The following is a 20568-nucleotide window of genomic DNA, read 5'->3' as shown; positions in this document are numbered from 1 at the left end:
TCCCTCCCGCCTGACGTTGTGGATGTTATCTTATCCGCCAGGCGTGACTCCACTAAGTCCATCTATTCTTATAGATGGTCGAAATTTGTTGAGTGGTGTAGGGAGAAGTCTATTGACCCTGTGAGGGCCCATTTGTCTGAAGTTCTCCAGTTTGCCCTTTCTCTTGCGCAGCAGGGACTTGCTGTTGTTACTGTGAAGGGCTACCTTTCGGCGCTGTCAGCTTTTCTCTGCTTGCCTGACCAGCCGTCTCTTTTTAAGTCTCCCGGGCCTCACAAATAAGTTCCCTCCTTCACCTTTTATTGTGCCTCAGTGGGATTTAAATCTTGTTTTGTCCTTTCTGATGGGTGCTCCATTTGATGAGCCTCTTCACAAATGTCCCATGAGGCTTCTTACATTTAAAACTGTCTTCCTCGTTGCAATTACCTCGGCAAGGAGGGTAAGTGAGCTTCAAGCTCTTAGTTCCAAGCCCCCCTTCCTGACCATTCATGCTGATCGAATGGTTCTCAGGACCAGGGCTGCTTTTCTGCCTAAGGTGGTGACTCCTTTCCATTTGGGTCAGCCCATTATCCTACCTTCCTTTTATCCTCCCCCTCACCCTTCTAAGGAGGAAGAGAGACTGCACCGTCTGGACCCTAAGAGGGCGGTTTCCTTTTACTTGAACAGATCCAAGGATTTTCGTTTGGAGGACCAGCTTTTCGTTGGGTTTGCTGGTTGCAAGAAGGGGAAGGCGGTCCATAAAAGAACCCTATCAAGATGGATCGTGCTCTGCATTAAGATCTGCTACTCTTTGGCCGGTAAAGAACCTCCAGAGGGTATAAGGGCTCATTCTACAAGAGCTAAGTCTTCGACCTCTGCGTTGGCTAGAGGTGTGCCTGTTGAGGATATTTGTAGAGCGGCAACTTGGTCTTCCCTCCACACTTTCGCGAAGCATTACTGCTTGGATACCGAAGTCAGGAGGGACGGCCACTTTGCGCACTCTGTCCTTCAGGATTTCCTGGTTTAGAAGAGTGGACACCCTCCTCCGGGAGTGGGGACTGCTGTGAGACTCTATTCACAAGGTGAGGAATCCACATGGCAGATGTATCTATCAGAAGAACAAGTTACTTACCTTCGGTAACGCTTTTTCTGGTAGATACTATATCTGCCTATGGATTCCTCACTGACCCACCCGCCTCCCCGTTGTCCACTCTTCTATGCCAGAGTTATTGTACTGTAATGTATATTTATTTTGTTGTCAAGGAAATGTTTCAATTGCTTTCCTGCATTTGCTTTACACTGTGTGTTTTGCCTTGACTATTGTATACTGTGTATACTTTGTATATATCTACTGTCATTGGTCCGTCCGTGTGCCTCGATGGCACGGAAAAAAGGGCGGAACTGATGTCATCACGCCAGCGTGGGCCTATTGTAGGCGTCGGTGACGTCAGCGGAGTCGCGAGCGATGTCGTGTCTCTATGACGTCCGAGTCCACGTCGGCGCGAGGCTACAAAAGAATTTCCGAATGTTGCTGACGCAAGGGGGATATTCACAAGGTGAGGAATCCACAGGCAGATATAGTATCTACCAGAAAAAGCGTTACCGAAGGTAAGTAACTTGTTCTTCTGGTGCTCTGCTGCTTCCTGTCCCTCCGCTCCAGCGGCACAAGCCGTGGCGGACCGGGGACACAGCAGAGGCACCCAGGGAGATGTAAGACAGTGAGCGGTCGTAGTCACCGCTGTGCAATGTTTATAAAAACAAAGTGCAATTGTTTAAAAATAGGCACAGTTAAAAACTGATTATATGGACAAAATACACATCTCCGAGGGGAGAGCAATCGCAATACAAAACGTCAGGATGCTCTCCCTGATACACAAGCCCCACAGCGCTAGTGAGCCGAAGTACATTCACACCAGGAATGCCGTTTGAGCTGCGCGCGTCCGCGCTGGGGGTGAAAATAAGTAGGCAGGAGGGCGGGGCCACTATGCTGACGTTTTCTGGTGCTCTGCTGCTTCGTGTCCCTCCGCTCAATCGGCACAAGCCGTGGAGGACCGGGGACACAGCAGAGGCACCCAGGGAGAGGTAAGACAGTGAGTGGTCGTAGTCACCACTGTGCAATGTTTATAAAAACAAAGTGCAATTGTTTAAAAATCTGCGCAGTTAAAAACAGATTATATGGACAAAATACACATCTCCGAGGGGAGAGCAATCGCAATACAAAACGTCAGGATTTTCTCCCTGATACACAAGCCCCCACAGCGCTAGCGAGCAGAAGTACATTCACACCAGGAATGCCGTTTGAGCTGCCTCATATGTGCCCTCCTGTTCCTTTTGTGATGCCTCAGTGGGACTCGAACCTTGTTCTGACTTTTCTGATGTGCGCTCCCTTCGAGCCACTTCATAACTGTCCTCTTTGTCTCCTTACTCTTAAGACTGCATTCCTGGTTGCCATCACCTCTGCCAGGAGAGTGAGTGAGCTCCAGGCCCTTTCTTCTCAACCTCCTTTCCTTTCTGTCCATCTGGACAAAGTTGTGTTGCGGATGTGACCCTCTTTCCTGCCCAAGGTAGTCACAGCCTTCCACATCGGGCAGTCCATCACCTTGCCCACCTTCTTTCCACCTCTGCATCCCTCAAAAGAGGAAGAGAGGCTCCACCGTCTGGACCCAAAACGTGCGCTCTCATTCCATCTGGATCGCACCCGCCAGTTGCGGGTGGATGGCCAACACTTTGTTGGTTACGTGGGCGCTAAGAAGGGTTGGGCGGTGCAGAAGCAGACTATTTCTCGATGGGTCGTCTTGTGCATCAAGGCTTGTTACTCTCTGGCTAGAAAGGAGCCTCCTGTGGGGCTACGTGCCCATTCCACTCTGGCCGGGGCGGCTACTAATGCCCTGGGTCGGGGAGTCTCCTTGCAGGACATCTGTCAGCCAGTTACGTGGGCCTCGCTGCACATGTACGCAAGACCGGAGAGATGGCTTTTTCGGCCGTTCCGTTCTCCAGGACTTTCTGGTGTGATCATTGGTTCGCAGACCCACCACCGTGGTTGGCATTGCTGGGGTATCTATTGTAAGGTAAGGAATCTAATACTAACCTGTTTCTTTCAGATGCACAAGTTACTTACCTTCGGTAATGATATATCTGTAAGAAACAGTAGTTAGTATTAGATTCCTTACCGCAACACGCATCCTCCCCATTCTGGGAACCAATATCTAGGATAAGGTTCACCCCTTTCATGGCCGGAGTTTCTTGGCACCAGTGTTGGTTTTTATCATGGCTCTGCGTTTCTGGAGCGGTAAAGCTGTGTATAAGAACTGACGTCAGCGCATGAGGGAGGGTCTAAGTACTCCGGCGACGTCATCCCGGCGCCAACGACGACGGACGCTGAGTCGCAGACGACGCCTACCGACACGCAAGGGTACTGCTGCCCAAAAGTTTCCGGATCCAGTGTGACGCCTGGGGATATTCTAAGGTAAGGGATCTAATACTAACTGCTGTTTCTTACAGATATATCGTTACCGAAGGTAAGTAACTTGTGCTTCATGTATTTTTTGGGTGGGATTGTAAAAACACATACTCTGGCTTCTATGTTTTAGTATTTACTCTTAGATGAACAAAATAGTGTGGAGTGGGTGTTGTAAACCACTTTAGGACACTATTGCAATTTTCCAGATTCATGCCCTTATATAGGTATAAATCACTACGTCCTTATATAGGCATAAAAATCATAACCATATTTAGACATAGCTCATGCCGTCCAAATACGGCAGGGCTACTTCCACTACTTCATAAAATCTACAACGATTTCTTGGAAAAATAGGCTTCAGCAGCTAGGGACTTTCCCTTGCTCGAGAACTGACTCGTCCAAGAACTCATTGAGTTTTCAAAGAAGTATTTAATGACGTTATTATGTCCACCTTTACGTCAAACTCTACAACTTCAAGGTGTAAATATGCCCACACTTGCCTTAGCAAACACACGGTGGTTTGGAGCAGTTCAACTATACTTGCACGACGCATCCTGCTACAGCAAATGCCGAAGGAATCCGACCCTCCAGCAGACGCACTGAGAGAGACGCTCTCTTTTCTCCTGCCGAGAAATCCAGCTCCAGTGTTTCCAGGCTACCCTTGCGGGTTGCTGGGAAATTGAGTCCTGAGCCTGATCTTCTTCATTCCAAACTAAGGTACGGAGCTGCTTAGACCCTAAGAGAAATCTTGGACAGATTATTGGCAAAAGAATACTACATTTATGCTACACCTCACTTACTTCTTCCCCTGTACTAAGCTTAGGTTATGTACATCGGGGTAGGCGTATTTTAGAAGCACCAGTTGAGTACTTTTAGCCTCTGTTATTTATGTATGTATTTATCTATGGTTTAGGAACCATTCAATGCTCTTACAGTATTATTTTATTCCCCTGTTTATACTGTATGCATTATATTTTACAACCAGTTTTACGATTGTAGGAGTTCATTTCCTATGCTTGAGAAAGAAGACTGTTCAATAAAACCTTTTTATTGAAAACGCCAGTCTCTCTATTTCTCTGCACCTCTGGTGAAACGAAGCATGCACGATTGACTGAGTGAAATATCTATCTATTATTTCCTCGACTCTGATGATGATTTTTATCTTGGGGAAAAACAAAGTTGTCATGTTTATGCGGTTATCAGAAACTAATCCCTTCTTGTGAATTCGAGAACGTTTCTAGTGACCTCTGAGCTAGCGGGCACTCACAATTAAGTCTAATGTATTCGATAGAGACCTAGTAGACCTCAGCCCTACATCTAAACTATAGGATATATTATTCCAATGCGCAGAGCCTATTGGCAATATAGGAACTACACTACAGTGGTTTGAAATATTAAATAATTCAGTGGGAAAACATTCAGTTTCAGGTCTGCAGTTCAAAATGAACAAATGAATGTTAAGCTGTAAAGAAGTCTGCAGCTACAGTATTAGCTGTGAACTGAGGTGCAGTTAAACAAGAGAAATACATCCATTTTCACACTCCCTGAGGTTGAGGTGCTCAAAGAGCCCCATGCGTTAGGTTTGAAAAGACAGAGATAAGGAAAATAAAAAACAGGAATGTGACTAAATGACGACCCAGCTACCTTAACAGCCTGCCAAATACACCACCAGCGTACTGTGAACCAACGTATCATGTTAGTGCATAGAAGAGGCCCAAATTATACATGCAGTTGCACTGAGTGCACTTCAAAACTAGGCTACGGTGGCCCAATACCCTCATTCTAATAGCCTATCTATTTCCTTTAAAAAAAAGAACCAAACCAGAACTATAACCAATTAGCTGCTAGCACCCTCTAGAACACTCCCAAGAACATCCACGGTCCGTGCAGGTAACAGCGCTGGGGTTGTGGTGCTGCGTGGGGGATTTCGAGGGACGATGCAAAGAAGAAATTCATTATTTATTTAATTTTCCTCTGAATCGTCCCTCGAAATACCCTCCATGTGGCCCCACCGCTGTTACCTGCACGGACCGCAGCTGCCCAAGAAAGGCTGTTCTGTTTTTTCTCATTTTCAAAGCTTTATTCAATAGAATATTGATTACATGTCTTAAAAAAGAGGCATTTTTTGTCCCGACAAGACCTGTGGGAAGACAAGACTTTATGTGGATGACCCACATAAAGATTGCCTTTACTGCCTTCATCCCAAACATGAGGTTAGGGAGAGCAAGATGAGCCGCACTTTCTCCTCAAAAACCTTGATGGACAGGGAAGGCAGGCTACTTATATGACTTCAGATGACCAAGAGCTAGAAAACAGCATCTGAGGAGGACAGTGATTCCTCTGTATGGTCTCACAAGAGGGCCAGATCCCTTGAAGGAGTTTCTGATACGTCCAGAAAATCTATCAAGACTTCCCATGTACCTCACAGCTCCAAGAAAAAGGAGAAGCAAAATCATTTCTCTTGAGAGACCACTTTATTTGGTTCGTTGACACTTTCTACCAGAGACAGGGACCATCTACATTCCTCCTCCATCGACCTTTCTATGAAGCAGAAGTTCGCTTCAAAATCTCCATCGATGACGACCTCTCCGTCGACACCAACAACGTCGACAACCACTAGTATATCGTCTTCTAGGCCACCAATGGCGAAGTCGACTACGATAACAACCATTGATGTTTCTATGTAGACAACAAAGATTCAGGAATCTACAAAGTTGCCGTCGATGCCCTTGTCATCGACAATCCTATCAACGTCCCTGTCATTGATGCTGTTTCTGACGACAGCCCATCAATGATGTATCCGTCGATGGTAGTACCATCGGTGGTGGCTTTATTGATGACAATTCCTCTAACGATGCCTCCATCAATGACGATCAAGATCTCCAGGACTTTCGTACACCCTGAAGTCAAGTCTCATCCTTGCCTCTTAGCCACCTACTCTGCAATAAAGAGTCGGATGGTGACGGCGGCTTCTTTGGCACAGCTCACAGTCCTTCGTAGATGAATGTCAAATGCTAGGAGGAAGATGATGATTATGAGGAAAAAGGACAATATTTTCAGTAGTATTATCCCCCCCGCCTAGATATTATCAGCAACTGGGATAATATTCTGACCCTCCGCCGATGCAGGACACTTCACATCTTCCTGCATTCTTGGTGCAGGATCTCCAGGCAATGTTTTCTAATTGTAGCCCAGATAATCTGTTCATTCTATACCAATGGTTGCCTACATTTGGCAAGAGGGAGCCAAGATCATGAAAAACCCGGCCACTGCACCAGCAGTCCTTCCGCGTCTCGTCAAGAAGTACAGGGCACCTAAATATTCCCCATCATGCGATACTGGACATCCCAAGCCTGACTCAGCTATCTCATTGGTGGCGCAGTGGAGGTCGAAAAACCCAGCTACCCCTATTTCTGCACCCCCTGATAAGGAGGGACAGCCCATCAATGATGTATCCGTCGATGGTAGTACCATCGGTGGTGGCTTTATTGATGACAATTCCTCTAATGATGCCTCCATCAATGACAATCAAGATCTCCAGGACTTTCGTACACCCTGAAGTCAAATCTCATCCTTGCCTCTTAGCCACCTACTCTGCAATAAAGAGTCGGATGGTGACGGCGGCTTCTTTGGCACAGCTCACAGTCCTTCGGAGCTGAATGTCAAATGCTAGGAGGAAGATGATGATTATGAGGAAAAAGGACAATATTTTCAGTAGTATTATCCCCCCCGCCTAGATATTATCAGCAACTGGGATAATATTCTGACCCTCCGCCGATGCAGGACACTTCACATCTTCCTGCATTCTTGGTGCAGGATCTCCAGGCAATGTTTTCTAATTGTAGCCCAGATAATCTGTTCATTCTATACCAATGGTTGCCTACATTTGGCAAGAGGGAGCCAAGATCATGAAAAACCCGGCCACTGCACCAGCAGTCCTTCCGCGTCTCGTCAAGAAGTACAGGGCACCTAAATATTCCCCATCATGCGATACTGGACATCCCAAGCCTGACTCAGCTATCTCATTGGTGGCGCAGTGGAGGTCGAAAAACCCAGCTACCCCTATTTCTGCACCCCCTGATAAGGAGGGACACTGCCTGGATAATATGGGGAAAAGGTTTTCGACTATGTCCACAATCACAGCGAGGGCAGCCAACTCCCTAGCCATTCTGGGACGCTTTTGTAGGAAAGTTACCCTTTTTGCATGGTTAACCCCTACTTTTTGCCTGATATCAGATGCACTTTGACTAAATGTGCACTGCCAATCAGGTTCCCAGTGCATTTGCTCTTTCCCAAAACTGTACCTTTATTTACAAAATTGGCACACCTCTGGTCCACATTCAAGTCCCTTGTAAAAAATGCCACTTGTACCGAAGGCCAGATGTACGACCGTTTTTAGCTGTCACAAATGGAAATTTGGGCTGTTTGCAACAGCTAAAAAGGGTTGTAGCATGTACAAACCCTATTTTGCAAGTCGGCAACCTATTACCGACACACAAAATAGGGTTTGCGAGATGCTAGTATGAAGGGGCGTGCCAAGGGCATCTATTCCTGAGTAGCAGGCGGCTATATGATTGTTTTGCAAACGCAAATGCAGTCGAAAATCGATCGCAGTTACCCCCAACTTCAAGTTGGTGGTTAGCCATTCGCAATGGGAAGGTGTCCCTTAGGGACCACTTCCCCTTTGTGGATGGGGGCGCCAACACTCTTTCAGAGCAGGCAATAGTCCCATAGACCACTGCCTGCCCTTAAAAAAATTAATCAAAAACTTTACTTTCTAATTTTTTTAAAATGCAACCCTTTTTCCATTAGGGAAAAGGGCTGCATTTTTTTTTAAACGTTGCTTTATTTAAAAAGCAATCACAGACATGGTGGTCCGCTGTCTCCAAGAGGCCACCATCCCTGTGACTGTAGCCTACTCTATATGGGTCGCAAATTGCGACCTGCCTCATAAATATTGATGTGGCAGGTCATTTATGACCCCATTGGCAATCTCTTAATGCGTCTGAGACACATTAGAATATTCCATTTTGCGAGTCGAAAAAAAATTAAATTTATGGCACGCAGAATGGAATGGTTGTACATCTGGCCCCAAGGGCCTTATGACCAGAGAGGGTCTCTAAGGGCTGCAGCATGTATTGTACCATCCTCAGAGACCCCTCACCTATCACATATACACTGCTTTTGCAGACTGATGGCCTTATTTATGAGGCCATGCGTCGGTTTTGCGCTGCTGTTGCGTAATTTTTTGTACCGCAACTGCAGCGTAAAACATGCCCCCTGTTGTTTTCTATTTACAAGTCGACGCATCCAAGCAGATGTGCCACTTTGTAAACCCCTGCACTATATTATACCTGCGTCAGGTATAATGTATGCAGGGGGGGCGTTCCCACTTCCCACGCAAGTAAGCCTCGTAGAAGTGACGCAGTGAAATCTATGAGATTTCACAGCGTCACTTCTAGGACGCCATTGTGTCAATATCTTACACCTGCCTCACAGCAGGCGTAAGACTGTCGCAGGCCAGGACACATTGCTGGGGTTGCGTCACTTTTGTGATATACTCCAGCAATGCATCATTTTTGGGCCTACAGATACGTCAGAAATACTAACGTATCTGTAACTCCTTGCAACATGATGCGTCATACTGTAAACATGATTCATCCAGCATGTCGCAAGGAGGGCACAATGAAAAGTGAGGCATCGCTGTTTTCACGCAGCAATGCATCACTTTTCATAAATGAGGCCCTGTGTGTTTTGGAGCAGACAAAACTAAAAAGTCGACATGGCACACATCCCTGCCCACGAACTCTGCCTGTGGCATAGGTAATTCACCCCTCTAACAGGCCTCACAGCCCTAGGCAAGGAGTAATATACCACAGGTGAGGGCATAGCTGCATGAGCAATATGCCCCTACAGTGTCTTAGTCCATTTTTAGACAGTGTAAGTGCAATGAAGCCACATTGAGTACATGGTTTGGGAGTTTGTCATTACAAACTCCACAGCTCCATGATGGCTTTACCAAATGCCAAGAAGCTTGATATCAAACTTCTCAGCACCATAAACCCACACTGATGCCAGTGTTGGCTTTATTATAAAATACACTCTTAGAGATGCCCCTGAAAAACATCCAACTTCCTCGTGTGCAGCTGACTGGTCTGCACAAGCCTTCCATACACAGACATGCTTTTGATCCCCTGAGGTGGGAGCCCGTGTGAGTCAGGGACAAAACCTGCTTGGGGTGGAGGTGCTTCACACCTACCTCCAAGTAGCAATAACATTCAGGGCGGTGAGCCTCAAAGGCTTCGTGCCCTTTGATATGCTAGCCAGGGCCTCTCCAGCTAGTGCCTCCAAGCCCCACTTTTGGCAGCAAGGTCGGTGGGACAATTAGTATTCAGGAGTTGTGTGTCCCCTCTCTTTCATGATGACCACCCTTAAGGTGCCCTCGACCGAGGTGAACCTCTCCTTAGAAAATCCTCCATCTTGAATGGAAGGATTTTAGCCAATGAGGTTAGGGGACGCTGCCTCCCTAAAGGGAGGGGACACACAACAGGTGTAGTCACCCTAAAAGGCAAGTAGCCCACTTGGCTACCATCTGTCTGTATCTGTAACTCCCCTAAATTCAGTATTTAGGGGCACCCCTTAAATCTTAATCCTCAGATTCTTGCAACCTATGAAGAAAAAGGACAAAAGAAGACGTTGTGCAGCAACTGACTTGTCCTACCAGCCTGTCTCCAGCCGAAAGACCCTGTGAAGTAGACGACACCTGCCTTATGGCCAGCGACTTCCAGAAACCTGAGGATGACAAGATCCCCCGAGGACAGTGGCCCTGTCCAGAAGAATCTCACTACATGGACTCCGGATCTAGGTAGAACCGTGTCTCCTGCCCTCTCTGCACCCAATGCCCACGGCCCGAGTTGGAGTGGCTGACCGGTCCAGTGAAGTCTCTCCAGTGATCCTGACCTCAAATCCAGCATTGGATAACCTCTCCTGGACTCCACGAAGACACCTGTAGCCTCATCTCAAAGGATTCCCCTGACCTCGACCAGCTTCGGTTAGGAAAATCCGACACCAAAAGGCACCCCTGCATCCTCAGCCCCCACCTTTGGGGAGCCCAGGCAACGTTGCCCAGGCATCCATGAACACCTGTACTTACCTTCCCAGCTGTTGGTCACCTTTGTCCAGCCTCCTGGTCCGATCCTGCAGCCTCTGTATGTCCAAGATTCCCATTTACGTGCTTTGGGCGCCCAACGCAGATTTGCACCCTGCAGCTGGCCACCCCTGTGCCGCTGGTGGTGATTGGTTGGTGCTAACATGTGGGCCCTATGTTTGCTTTAACCCCGGGGTCTCTGCCCTGAAACTACTGGTACTTACCTTGCAATCTGCACCTTGGGTGCCCCTGTAGAAGAGTGGGGTCTGCAATCCTATGGTCACCCCCGATTTTTGCTTTTTGCTTCACTGGTTTACGACTTTCCCTGGCTGTGGGCCTGCTAATCAGACCCACAGCCTAGCTGTTCTCTCTCTAAATTGACACACATGTACCTAGGTGCATTTACCAATTGGTACTGGGCCACCTTATCAGTCCCTGTACAGCATAACTTAGGTGTCCAGGGCATAGGAGTACCCAGGGCCTACCAGGGGCTGCAGCATGTATTCTGCCACCCCTGGCTGGCCACCCAAATCTGACACAACTGGCTGCACGACAGCTGGGGCAAGGTGGTGTAAACACCCTTTGCTTTAGATATAGTATTCCTATATCTAACCCTAAAATGGACACATATATTCCTATCAGTCACTCCTATGGCAGGCCTTATCAATACTGAAGGCAGAGTGCTTGGAATTATGTGAGATGGTGCTCTGGCATGAGCTGAGCCCGTTTGCAGCTTGCGGAACCAAGTCCTAATAGCTGTTCCATGATAACGCGTACCATATACTATTAAGTGCATTATAATCCTCGCGGTTATTTGCTAACTTTGGTATCGCCTTATCAAAACATGTCGAGTAAGGTGTCATACGTATTGGAATACTAACCCCTCGCCAATTTTGGCGACGGGGTTAGCATTCCACCCTTCTAGAGGGACACGACATGTATTTTTTTTTTTTTAATTTGTTTTTATTGCAGAATTAGAAACCATTGCATATAATAGATCAACCAGTACACTCATGGTGTCCCCACGCATAGATAAAATAAGGGACACGACAAGTATGTAACTGTGAACCCCGGTTAAAGTTAACTCGAGCCTTAGCATCACAAAATGGATGCTGCCACCACAGACACAAGTCTGACCTCCTGCTGCTGGGAGTCCTTCCAGCGAGGAGGGCTCGGACAAAAGGTTTCCTGTCAGGGGCGGTGCTAGCACCATCCCAGACAAGGTTTTGTGTATCCCAGGTAGGCAGGGCTGAGAGGAAGGTGACTGCAAGTGGCACTCCGGTGCTCACTGTGCATATGCCTGCTCAAACAAGTTCCAGGGGCACCCCAGCCCCTGACCTGGGGAGAGACCGGACAAAGGAGAGGGGTGTAACCACCCCCCTCCTGGTCCCACCCATGGGCAGGACCTAGTCGCGTGCCAGCCCCTTTTCTTAGGATAAAGGTAGGAGCGGGCCCCCTTCCCAAATTAGATAATCTTGAATCTTGAACTACTTTCCACGAAAGGAACTCTTGACTTTCTCTGAAGACTCTCCCTTGTGGGTAAGGAGTAGCCACCCTGCACCTGCAGGCACCACCTAAGCATTTGCGGGTTGCTGCACGTCCATCCTCCGGATCAAGACTGACCAGCTCGACGAGACCCGGATTCCCTGGCATCTCTGACCTCTACCTGCATCATCAGCCCAGCTGAGATTCGTGGGTGCGACGAGACCTGAGGGACCGGCCATCTTCAAAACCTGCATGACGCTTAACCAGCACGGCCGCCGAGGGATCCTCGAGTGAGTGCACTGGAGTTTGAGAAGCCCCAACCCAGAGCAGCTCCAGCACCGAAGTCCAGCCCCCCAGCGTCCACGAGATCTGCGTGGGGCCCTTCTGCTCTTTTGCTGCTTGCCACGTTGTCCGGTCTCTTGCCCGTTGGCTAGTGACCCTCCTGACGACATACCACGACGTTTTCACCGCTGGTCTGGTTGCTCCAGACTGGCCCTTGCTCCCTCCCAAAAGAGGAGCACCCCGGACCCTCCTGGTCCACTCCAGATGCCATTTTGACTCCACCGCGTGGGCTTGCCTTTGCCAAGGTGTGTTGCTCCAATTTTGGATCCAGCATCGCCGACAGCAGACACCCTCGTGGGACAGCTCGCACCTCCAGCCTGGTCGCCAACAACGCCTCCTGACCCGTGTGGCTGCAGAGTCCAGCGTCGCCCACTCACCTGATCGCGGTGACCTCATCCGGTGCCATCCTGGTGCCCACACAATCACTGGCTAGTGATCAAGAACTGAGTCCCCTCTGCTTTCAGGTCGTCTCCATCACCGATCCAGCCTTGGATCACACCGAACATCTTCACTGGTCGCCTGCCAGCAACATCTTCTTTCAGGCTCCATAGACCACAATGAGGATTCCCGACGTCTTTTGAACCCTATGCAGCCGCAGCCCCTGGGCTAGGTAACCCAAGCATTTTGGTGCTCCAACGCAGGTTCACTATCCAAGTGTCCAGATCCTTTTTCGTTTTTAGTCTACCTAGTCGGATTCGCACGGAAACAGTAACTTTAGAATTGCTAGCATCCATAGACTTTGTCCCGCATCCCGCGTAAGAGTTCACACTCTGCACCCGATCTCCCTAGGCCTCCTGCTCCTAACCTTAGGGTTCAGTAAGGTAGCCCTAGTGGTCCTGAAGCCTCTGGATCGTGTTACTCACCTGCTAGCATTTCGCATTCCACTTTTAGAGTATATGGTTTTTCGTGCCCCTCGGGCATTTGTGTAAATTGTGCAACTTGTAGTATTTTCGTAAGAGTTTTGTATTGTGCTTAGCTCCCTGACTCATAAAGAGTTCAGGGTAGACTTGTTATTAATAAATATCCTTTATTTTTATAACAACTTGTGTGGTGTCCTTTCACTTGGTGTTCAAGGGGTATATGTGATGGTAAAACAGCTGGCTTAACACGCCCTCTAGAGTTTAGCCTAAAGACTGCTTTTGTCCACGCTACTAGGATAGCTGGTCTATAAGGTTGACTTACAACCAATCATCAATAAGGGTCGTTTGGAATGATACACAGTGATCACTAGAATAGTGAGCACTATATATCAGGCCAACTTCTCACTTTGGTGTGCAGCGGTTGGGATTTGAGCTTGCTGTTGTTTTGCCACACACGTATCCTAAGAATATCATTTGAAAGATCAAATAAGTACCAAGGTACATATAACTTAGCTTAGAATACTCTGAGTTCTACTGAACCAGCTGTTGTAGTGTAACAGGGCCTAGCACACCCTGAATACAACTCTTAGCAAGGGATCAGTTGGTAAACAAATAGTGTAGGTAAGTGCACCACTTACACCTCACTAGAAGCATGTCTACCCAGGGAGAGTCTTCTGAGACTCCTCTTGTGGTTGTTGACCCTCCACAGGTCACTTCCAGATATGCAGCTCTTAGCTTCCAGGAGAGGAGACAATTGTGTACCTCCAGGAAACTAAAACAGGGTTCTAACCCTACCACTCCCTTTCTGATAGGTCTCTTAGAGACTTATGATGCCAGAAGAACTTCTAACACAGGCCCTTCTAATCCAGATGGGAGCATGCCCCCCTTAGAGGGAACCCTTGGGGACCCTGACCTCAACCTCAATGGAACAGAAAGTGAAGAGGAGGAAGAGGAACAGGAGTTGTCAGGGGATGAGGCAGAAAAAGGTCCAGTAGTAGTCAGTAGGCTCACTAGGACCAACTTAAGCAGGCATGAGAATGGAACTGGGGGACTCCCAGGCCCACTCTCAGGCAGGCTTAACATTGGGAATGGACGAGTTAGGTCTCTCTCCAGAGGCTCTAACAGATCTATTCATACCAATGGCTCTCAGGCATCTTCTCACAGAGGGATGACATCCCCTCAGAGAAGAGAGCATGAAGCTAAAATGAGGGAAGTCAATCTGAGGATTGAGAGGGAATAACTTGCCCTTGCCAAGGAAAGACTTGCCTTTGCCAGAGAGCAGAAATTGAGTGGGGCAGACCCCACTGGTGGCAGCATTATCCCTAGAGATAAAGACAGGAGTTTTGATACTAGACACCTGAGTAAAATAGTGACCCCCTTTAAACAAGGGGATGACATCCACAAATGGATGACTGCTTTGGAGAGGGCCTGCACTATCCAGTGCATCCCCCAGAGTCAGTGGGCAGCTATTCTGTGGCTCTCCTTTGAAGGCAAAGGTAGAGATAAGCTCCTCACTACTAGAGCTGAGGATGCTAACAATTACCAAGTCCTGAAGAATACACTGATTGATGGGTTTGGCCTAACAACTGAGCAGTACAGGTTGCTGTTCAGAGACACCCAGAAAATTCAGTCTCAGGATTGGGCTGACTTTGTTGCTTGTGCCACTAATGCTTTTGAAGGCTGGTTACTGGGAAGTAAAGTTACTGATTACACAGGATTGTATAATCTAATTATGAGAGAACAAATCTTAAGTAATTGCCGCTCGCTGTGGAAACCTGGACTTTGTGCCTGCCTGCCAGCTTTGGACCCTGCTGGGTGTTCGTCGCTGCTGAGGAGAAGCCGCGTTAGGGGAGGAAGTTGCTCCACGGAGGACGGGACTGCGAGGCCCACCAGGCTGTGCGCGAATCACCTGGCACACCTTCCGCCTCTTCCCGTGTCTCCGCCCCCTTGTTCCGTGCCTGTGAAAACTCCTCGCGGCCCCCGCTTCGCGGGAGCCGCTCGCTGTGGAAACCTGGACTTTGTGCCTGCCTGCCAGCTTTGGACCCTGCTGGGTGTTCGTCGCTGCTGAGGAGAAGCCGCGTTAGGGGAGGAAGTTGCTCCACGGAGGACGGGACTGCGAGGCCCACCAGGCTGTGCGCGAATCACCTGGCACACCTGCCGCCTCTTCCCGTGTCTCCGCCCCCTTGTTCCGTGCCTGTGAAAACTCCTCGCAGCCCCCGCTTCGCGGGAGCCGCTCGCTGTGGAAACCTGGACTTTGTGCCTGCCTGCCAGCTTTGGACCCTGCTGGGAGTTCGTCGCTGCTGAGGAGAAGCCGCGTTAGGGGAGGAAGTTGCTCCGCGGAGGACGGGACTGCGAGGCCCACCAGGCTGTGCGCGAATCACCTGGCACACCTGCCGCCTCTTCCCGTGTCTCCGCCCCCTTGTTCCGTGCCTGTGAAAACTCCTCGCAGCCCCCGCTTCGCGGGAGCCGCTCGCTGTGGAAACCTGGACTTTGTGCCTGCCTGCCAGCTTTGGACCCTGCTGGGAGTTCGTCGCTGCTGAGGAGAAGCCGCGTTAGGGGAGGAAGTTGCTCCACGGAGGACGGGACTGCGAGGCCCACCAGGCTGTGCGCGAATCACCTGGCACACCTGCCGCCTCTTCCCGTGACTCCGCCCCTTAATCAACGTCCCGTGTAAGACCTGCAGAAACAACGCGTGAGCGGGACGCGTGTGCGGGACAAATCCCGGGACAAAGCCCGGACTAAGGGCGGACCCTCTGAGACCCTCAGAGTACCGAGGAGACTGGACTGGGCACGTCCCCTTGATTGTCAGGTACTGCTCATTTTTGAGGTTGTTTATAACCAGGCTTGTCTGTCAGATCTGTTGGACCTTGTTACATATATGTCTTCTATAAATCCTGATCAGCCGGTGACAGACAAACAGGGTGTACTGTTAAATAGAACCCTTGACAACTACTTCACCAAATCCTCCCCTGATATCTCCAGGGAAATTTCTATGGCGGAGCGGCATGCGGATCGTCGCCGTTCCGTAGAAAGCATCAAGAATAGGTCAATTTCACTGACAACGCTTCCCGCCACTTGCTCTACCGATACTGACATTGATGTAATAGCTAATGAGTCGATTAACATCATGGATAGCCAGCCTTTGGATGGGAGTGTGATTGCGCTTACACCAATTAATCCGCCAAAGACGGACACGAATGGTCCATCCTCATCTCTTCATACTAGTAGCCAAAGTATGACGAAGGGAAATGCTTTGCCTCCTGTGAAATTACTCCGCAACAGGGCAAAAAAACCCACACCCCTGCCAAAAAACTATGGACCTCCGCCGAATAAAAAACGGCGGAAAAGGGGGGACTCGTTACAACCCAAGCGGAGTTGCTCTGATTTTGGGAAAAAAGCTACTAACACTGTGAAGGAACCCAGTATTCTTCAAGCAGATATGGAGGGGTCACATGCCATATCTCCTCCCTTTCCAAACCTGTTGGCGGACAAAGAGGACAGTATGGATGTTAGTGTGGCTGTTAATGTGCCTATTGAGGATAAGGGACTTGTCACATTATTCAACATAGAGAGTTTGATTAAATCCTATTCCGCATCTATTCTGGAGAGGTTGATGGAAGTAGAATGTAGACTGTGTAAAATCGAGTATGCACTGGGTAGTAAGGACGTTGCACTTAACAACGGTTCCAACAATGCTAATAGTTTATTAACAAACAATGTACCACCTAACAGACCAGTACTGGTCCTACCATCCTCAACTATCCCTATCGCCATTCCTTCCTCATCAGCATCGGGGAATACAATTACAGTATCTGCACACCCTAATGTACCCCCTAAAATGACCCAACAAAAAACCCATGATCAACAGTCGGCTAACGTTCTTAACAAACCTATTGATAACACCTTTAAGGAACTCCCAGGGAATTCATCAAGGGAGGTGGGGGAAACCAGACATACCTGGGGGAAACCCAGAAAGACACCTTTGCCTGAACTCCCGCCAGAGGCAGTACCCTATGTGGTCGTTTTAACAGGGGTGCCCGTGCTGGGACAAAATAAGAGAGAGGGTTTTGCACAATTAAAGAATAAGATCATGCATTGGCTGAGTCTATACAGGACAATTGCAAATCACATTAATGGTGATATTGTCCATGTTCGACGTCTCGAATGGCTGGGGGGCAGACCTAAAGATATCAATGGTGATGTGGTGGTTGTGAATTTCAGGGACCCTAATGCTGTCCAATTTATATTAAACTGGCAGCAAGGCAGCTCAAATAACACCCTAATCCCTAAACCACTAACATACTTTTATCCAAGGTCAGTGGTGTTTCCATCTCAGCACCACCCACCCAAGCACCAACCATTACAGTATATAACCCAATCTCAACCAATAAATCACCCAGTTGCACAGAATGCTGGGAGTAATCAATATGCCCTGTACCCCCCATGCTACAGAATACAAGCAATTTGCACTATGTTCCCTGCCCTGTGGTAGTCCCAGATTCCATGGGATGGAATTATGTACCGGCTAAAATACATAACTCCCAGAAAGGAAGGATGGATCACCTAAAACCTTTCACACCCTTAGAAACCTCTAATAGGTTTGATATTTTTAGTGGTCTAGACGATTGCGACTGATGGTTTTTGATTCAGGGGGGCGAGGGGCCAGAAACAATGAGTCTTGGTGATGTGGGTGTTGTCAATTTACCTGATGTACTGGTGAATCCTGTGCCTTCTTGGTTGGATAAAACTGCACTCCATGATGTAAATGTACCTGATGTTGTAAATATCCTAGAAGAACAGGTATTACACACAACTATTGTGAGCAACACGACATCCTTAGAGGTAACACCCTTGGTTATACAAACTGTGGCTCCCATTAGTTGTGAAGAGTCGCCAAGGGTTTTTACTGAGAGGCCAGTGGCTCGTGAGATGCCGGTTAAATTGGTCTGTTGGAATATAGCTGGAATTGGTAAAAACTTGAGGGACCCGGAGTGGGCGAATTATATAGAGTCTTTCGACCTTTGTTTATTACAGGAAACCTGGGCAGTGGAGACGCCGCAAAGGGTGGGTTACAAGACCTACGGAATCGGTGCAATACCCTCTAGAAGTGGAAGGCCGTCAGGGGGACTTCTGATGTGGGTGAAAATAAACTTAAGAGCAAAAATTGAGGAGATAGCTACAAATTCTGTAGACATACTAGCTCTAAAAGTTACAGTAGGTAACGGGAAGAACTTATTTCTAGTAAATGTTTACAATAGGCCCTTACCCTCTTCAAGAGAATCACCAACCATCACAAAATTAGATTGCCTTTTGAGGGGATTAGACCCCAGGGAGAATTTTATTGTCCTGGCTGGTGATTTAAACTGCAACTTCGAGCCAGTTTTGGGCCTTAGCGAAATCTTCAATGAGGAAGACCAGGCGAACAAAATCCCCACTCTGGAGAATGTTAAATCGGTTAGATGTTCAACACTGGGTCTTCAACTGATTAACTTATGCACGGAACACTCTCTTAGGGCTTGCAACGGACGGTTACCATCCGATAGCTCTAAGAAACCAACATTTACCAGGAATAATTATAAAAATAATCTAGATTTTGTGATTGCTTCCATACCCCTCTGGCCACATCTCTTGGACTTTGAAGTAATGGAACGATTCGAAAGCGATCATTTCCCTCTGAGCCTGACTTTAGATGTCTTACTGTTCACTGATATGGTCCAGCAATTTACATCTGAGGAAAGCGGTGTTGATAATCTTGAGATCCATATTAGTAACAACAGAAGATCTCTGAAATGGCCTTTCATATTGGACCACAGTGACATCCTTAGTGAAATATATTCACTCTTTGCTGGGATATTTGGACCTCACTTAGCTGTAATGGCCGAGGATGAAACCAATATGTCCTTTTTGCCAATACACCTGAAATGTTTTGCTGACCTGAGATTATTAGTCACAAAAATGCCCAAAAAACCCCAGCAAAAGACACAGAATCTGTCCCATAGTAAGCCATGGTATGATAGATCCTGCAGAGAGGCAAAGAGGGAACTATTAATTGCAATAAAGTCCAAGTCTCCATTAGATGTAAAAAGAGCAAGGAATAATTACAAGTCTATCCAAAGGGCCTCAAAGGTAGCATGGGAGGAAGACAAATGGGCTGATTTGCTGCTGGCTGCCAGATCGCGTGATAATGTGGCTTTCTGGAGGCTGGTCGCAAATGGGAATAATGTAGGTAGGGTGGTAAAAGATGTCTTTTTGGATGAGCAAACTTGGGTCACCCATTTTACGAATTTATATAAAAAGTATGACGACCCACATATGGACATGAATGCGGCAAACCACGAATCCCCAGTAGACCACCTGGTTTTTACCTTAGGGGAAACAGAGCTGGCAATAACTCAAATTAAATCTGGGAAAGCCCCAGGTTTGGACAAGATCCCGGGGGACCTATATAAGCATGACTTAAAAGTATGGGCACCTTACATTAATTACTTGTGCAATACATTATCTCGCACTTTAGAATTCCCTGATAGTTGGAAGGGAGCGGAAATTGTTTTAATTTTTAAAAAAGGAGATAGGATGGACCCCTGTAATTATCGGCCAATAAGTCTAATGGACATCCTACAGAAAATTTACTCACGACACATTTTACTACGTGTGAGTGATTGGCTGGATGAAAATACAATTTTAACCAAATTCCAAGCTGGATTCAGATCAAAAGTCAGCACAATAGACCAGATCTTTAGATTCTGCTGCCTCTATTGGAAGTATGTAATGATTAAAAGGTGCCACTTATATGTTGCCTTTGTTGATTTAAGGGCAGCATTTGATCTGGTGCCTCGCAATCTTTTATGGAAAACCTTGAGTGCAGCAGGTATGCCAAATAACCTTGTCGTTCGGATTAAAGAGTTACGCGAAGGGAATTTTGCAAGAATTAGATGGGGCCCAAACGGCGAATTAACCCAAAAAATACCCATCGAACGTGGAGTCCGTCAGGGCTGCGTTCTGGCTCCTACGCTCTTTTCGCTTTTTGTAAATGATATCCCTTCTTTTTTAGAGGGATGCAAAAATGACTCCCCTAAACTGAACGGCGAAAAGGTAACATCCCTACTATTTGCTGACGATACCATTCTGATTTCCCAAACAAAAAATGGTTTACAGACATTGTTGGACACTTTTAGCGAATATTGTAGTCAAAAGGGGTTGGAGATTAATGGGAAGAAGACCAAATGCATGGCCCTAAATCCGACTAAACCGGACAAGGGCTGCTTAATATTAAAAGGAGTAAAGTTGGAATCAGTGCC

The 20568-nt window shown here is 47.7% G+C and overlaps 2 protein-coding genes across 2 annotated transcripts in view; both read left to right on the top strand.

Annotated features, from left to right (window-relative positions):
* SYCP1 (synaptonemal complex protein 1) overlaps positions 1 to 20568 on the top strand; it is a 5090281-nt gene that overhangs the window by 2505948 nt on the left and 2563765 nt on the right. The gene's annotated exons all lie outside the window — the stretch shown is intronic.
* The window catches only part of LOC147712573 (uncharacterized), a 52064-nt gene continuing 49437 nt past the window's right edge, over positions 17942 to 20568 (top strand). The window contains exon 1 of the mRNA XM_086919278.1: positions 17942 to 19732. Within this exon, the coding sequence (XP_086775404.1) occupies positions 17942 to 19732 (1791 nt within the window). The remainder of the gene's footprint in view (positions 19733 to 20568) is intronic.

This window comes from Lissotriton vulgaris, chromosome 5 (genome assembly GCF_964263255.1).
Source record: "Lissotriton vulgaris chromosome 5, aLisVul1.2, whole genome shotgun sequence".
NCBI lineage: Eukaryota > Metazoa > Chordata > Amphibia > Caudata > Salamandridae > Lissotriton > Lissotriton vulgaris.
This window is presented reverse-complemented; position numbering and strand designations above follow the sequence as displayed.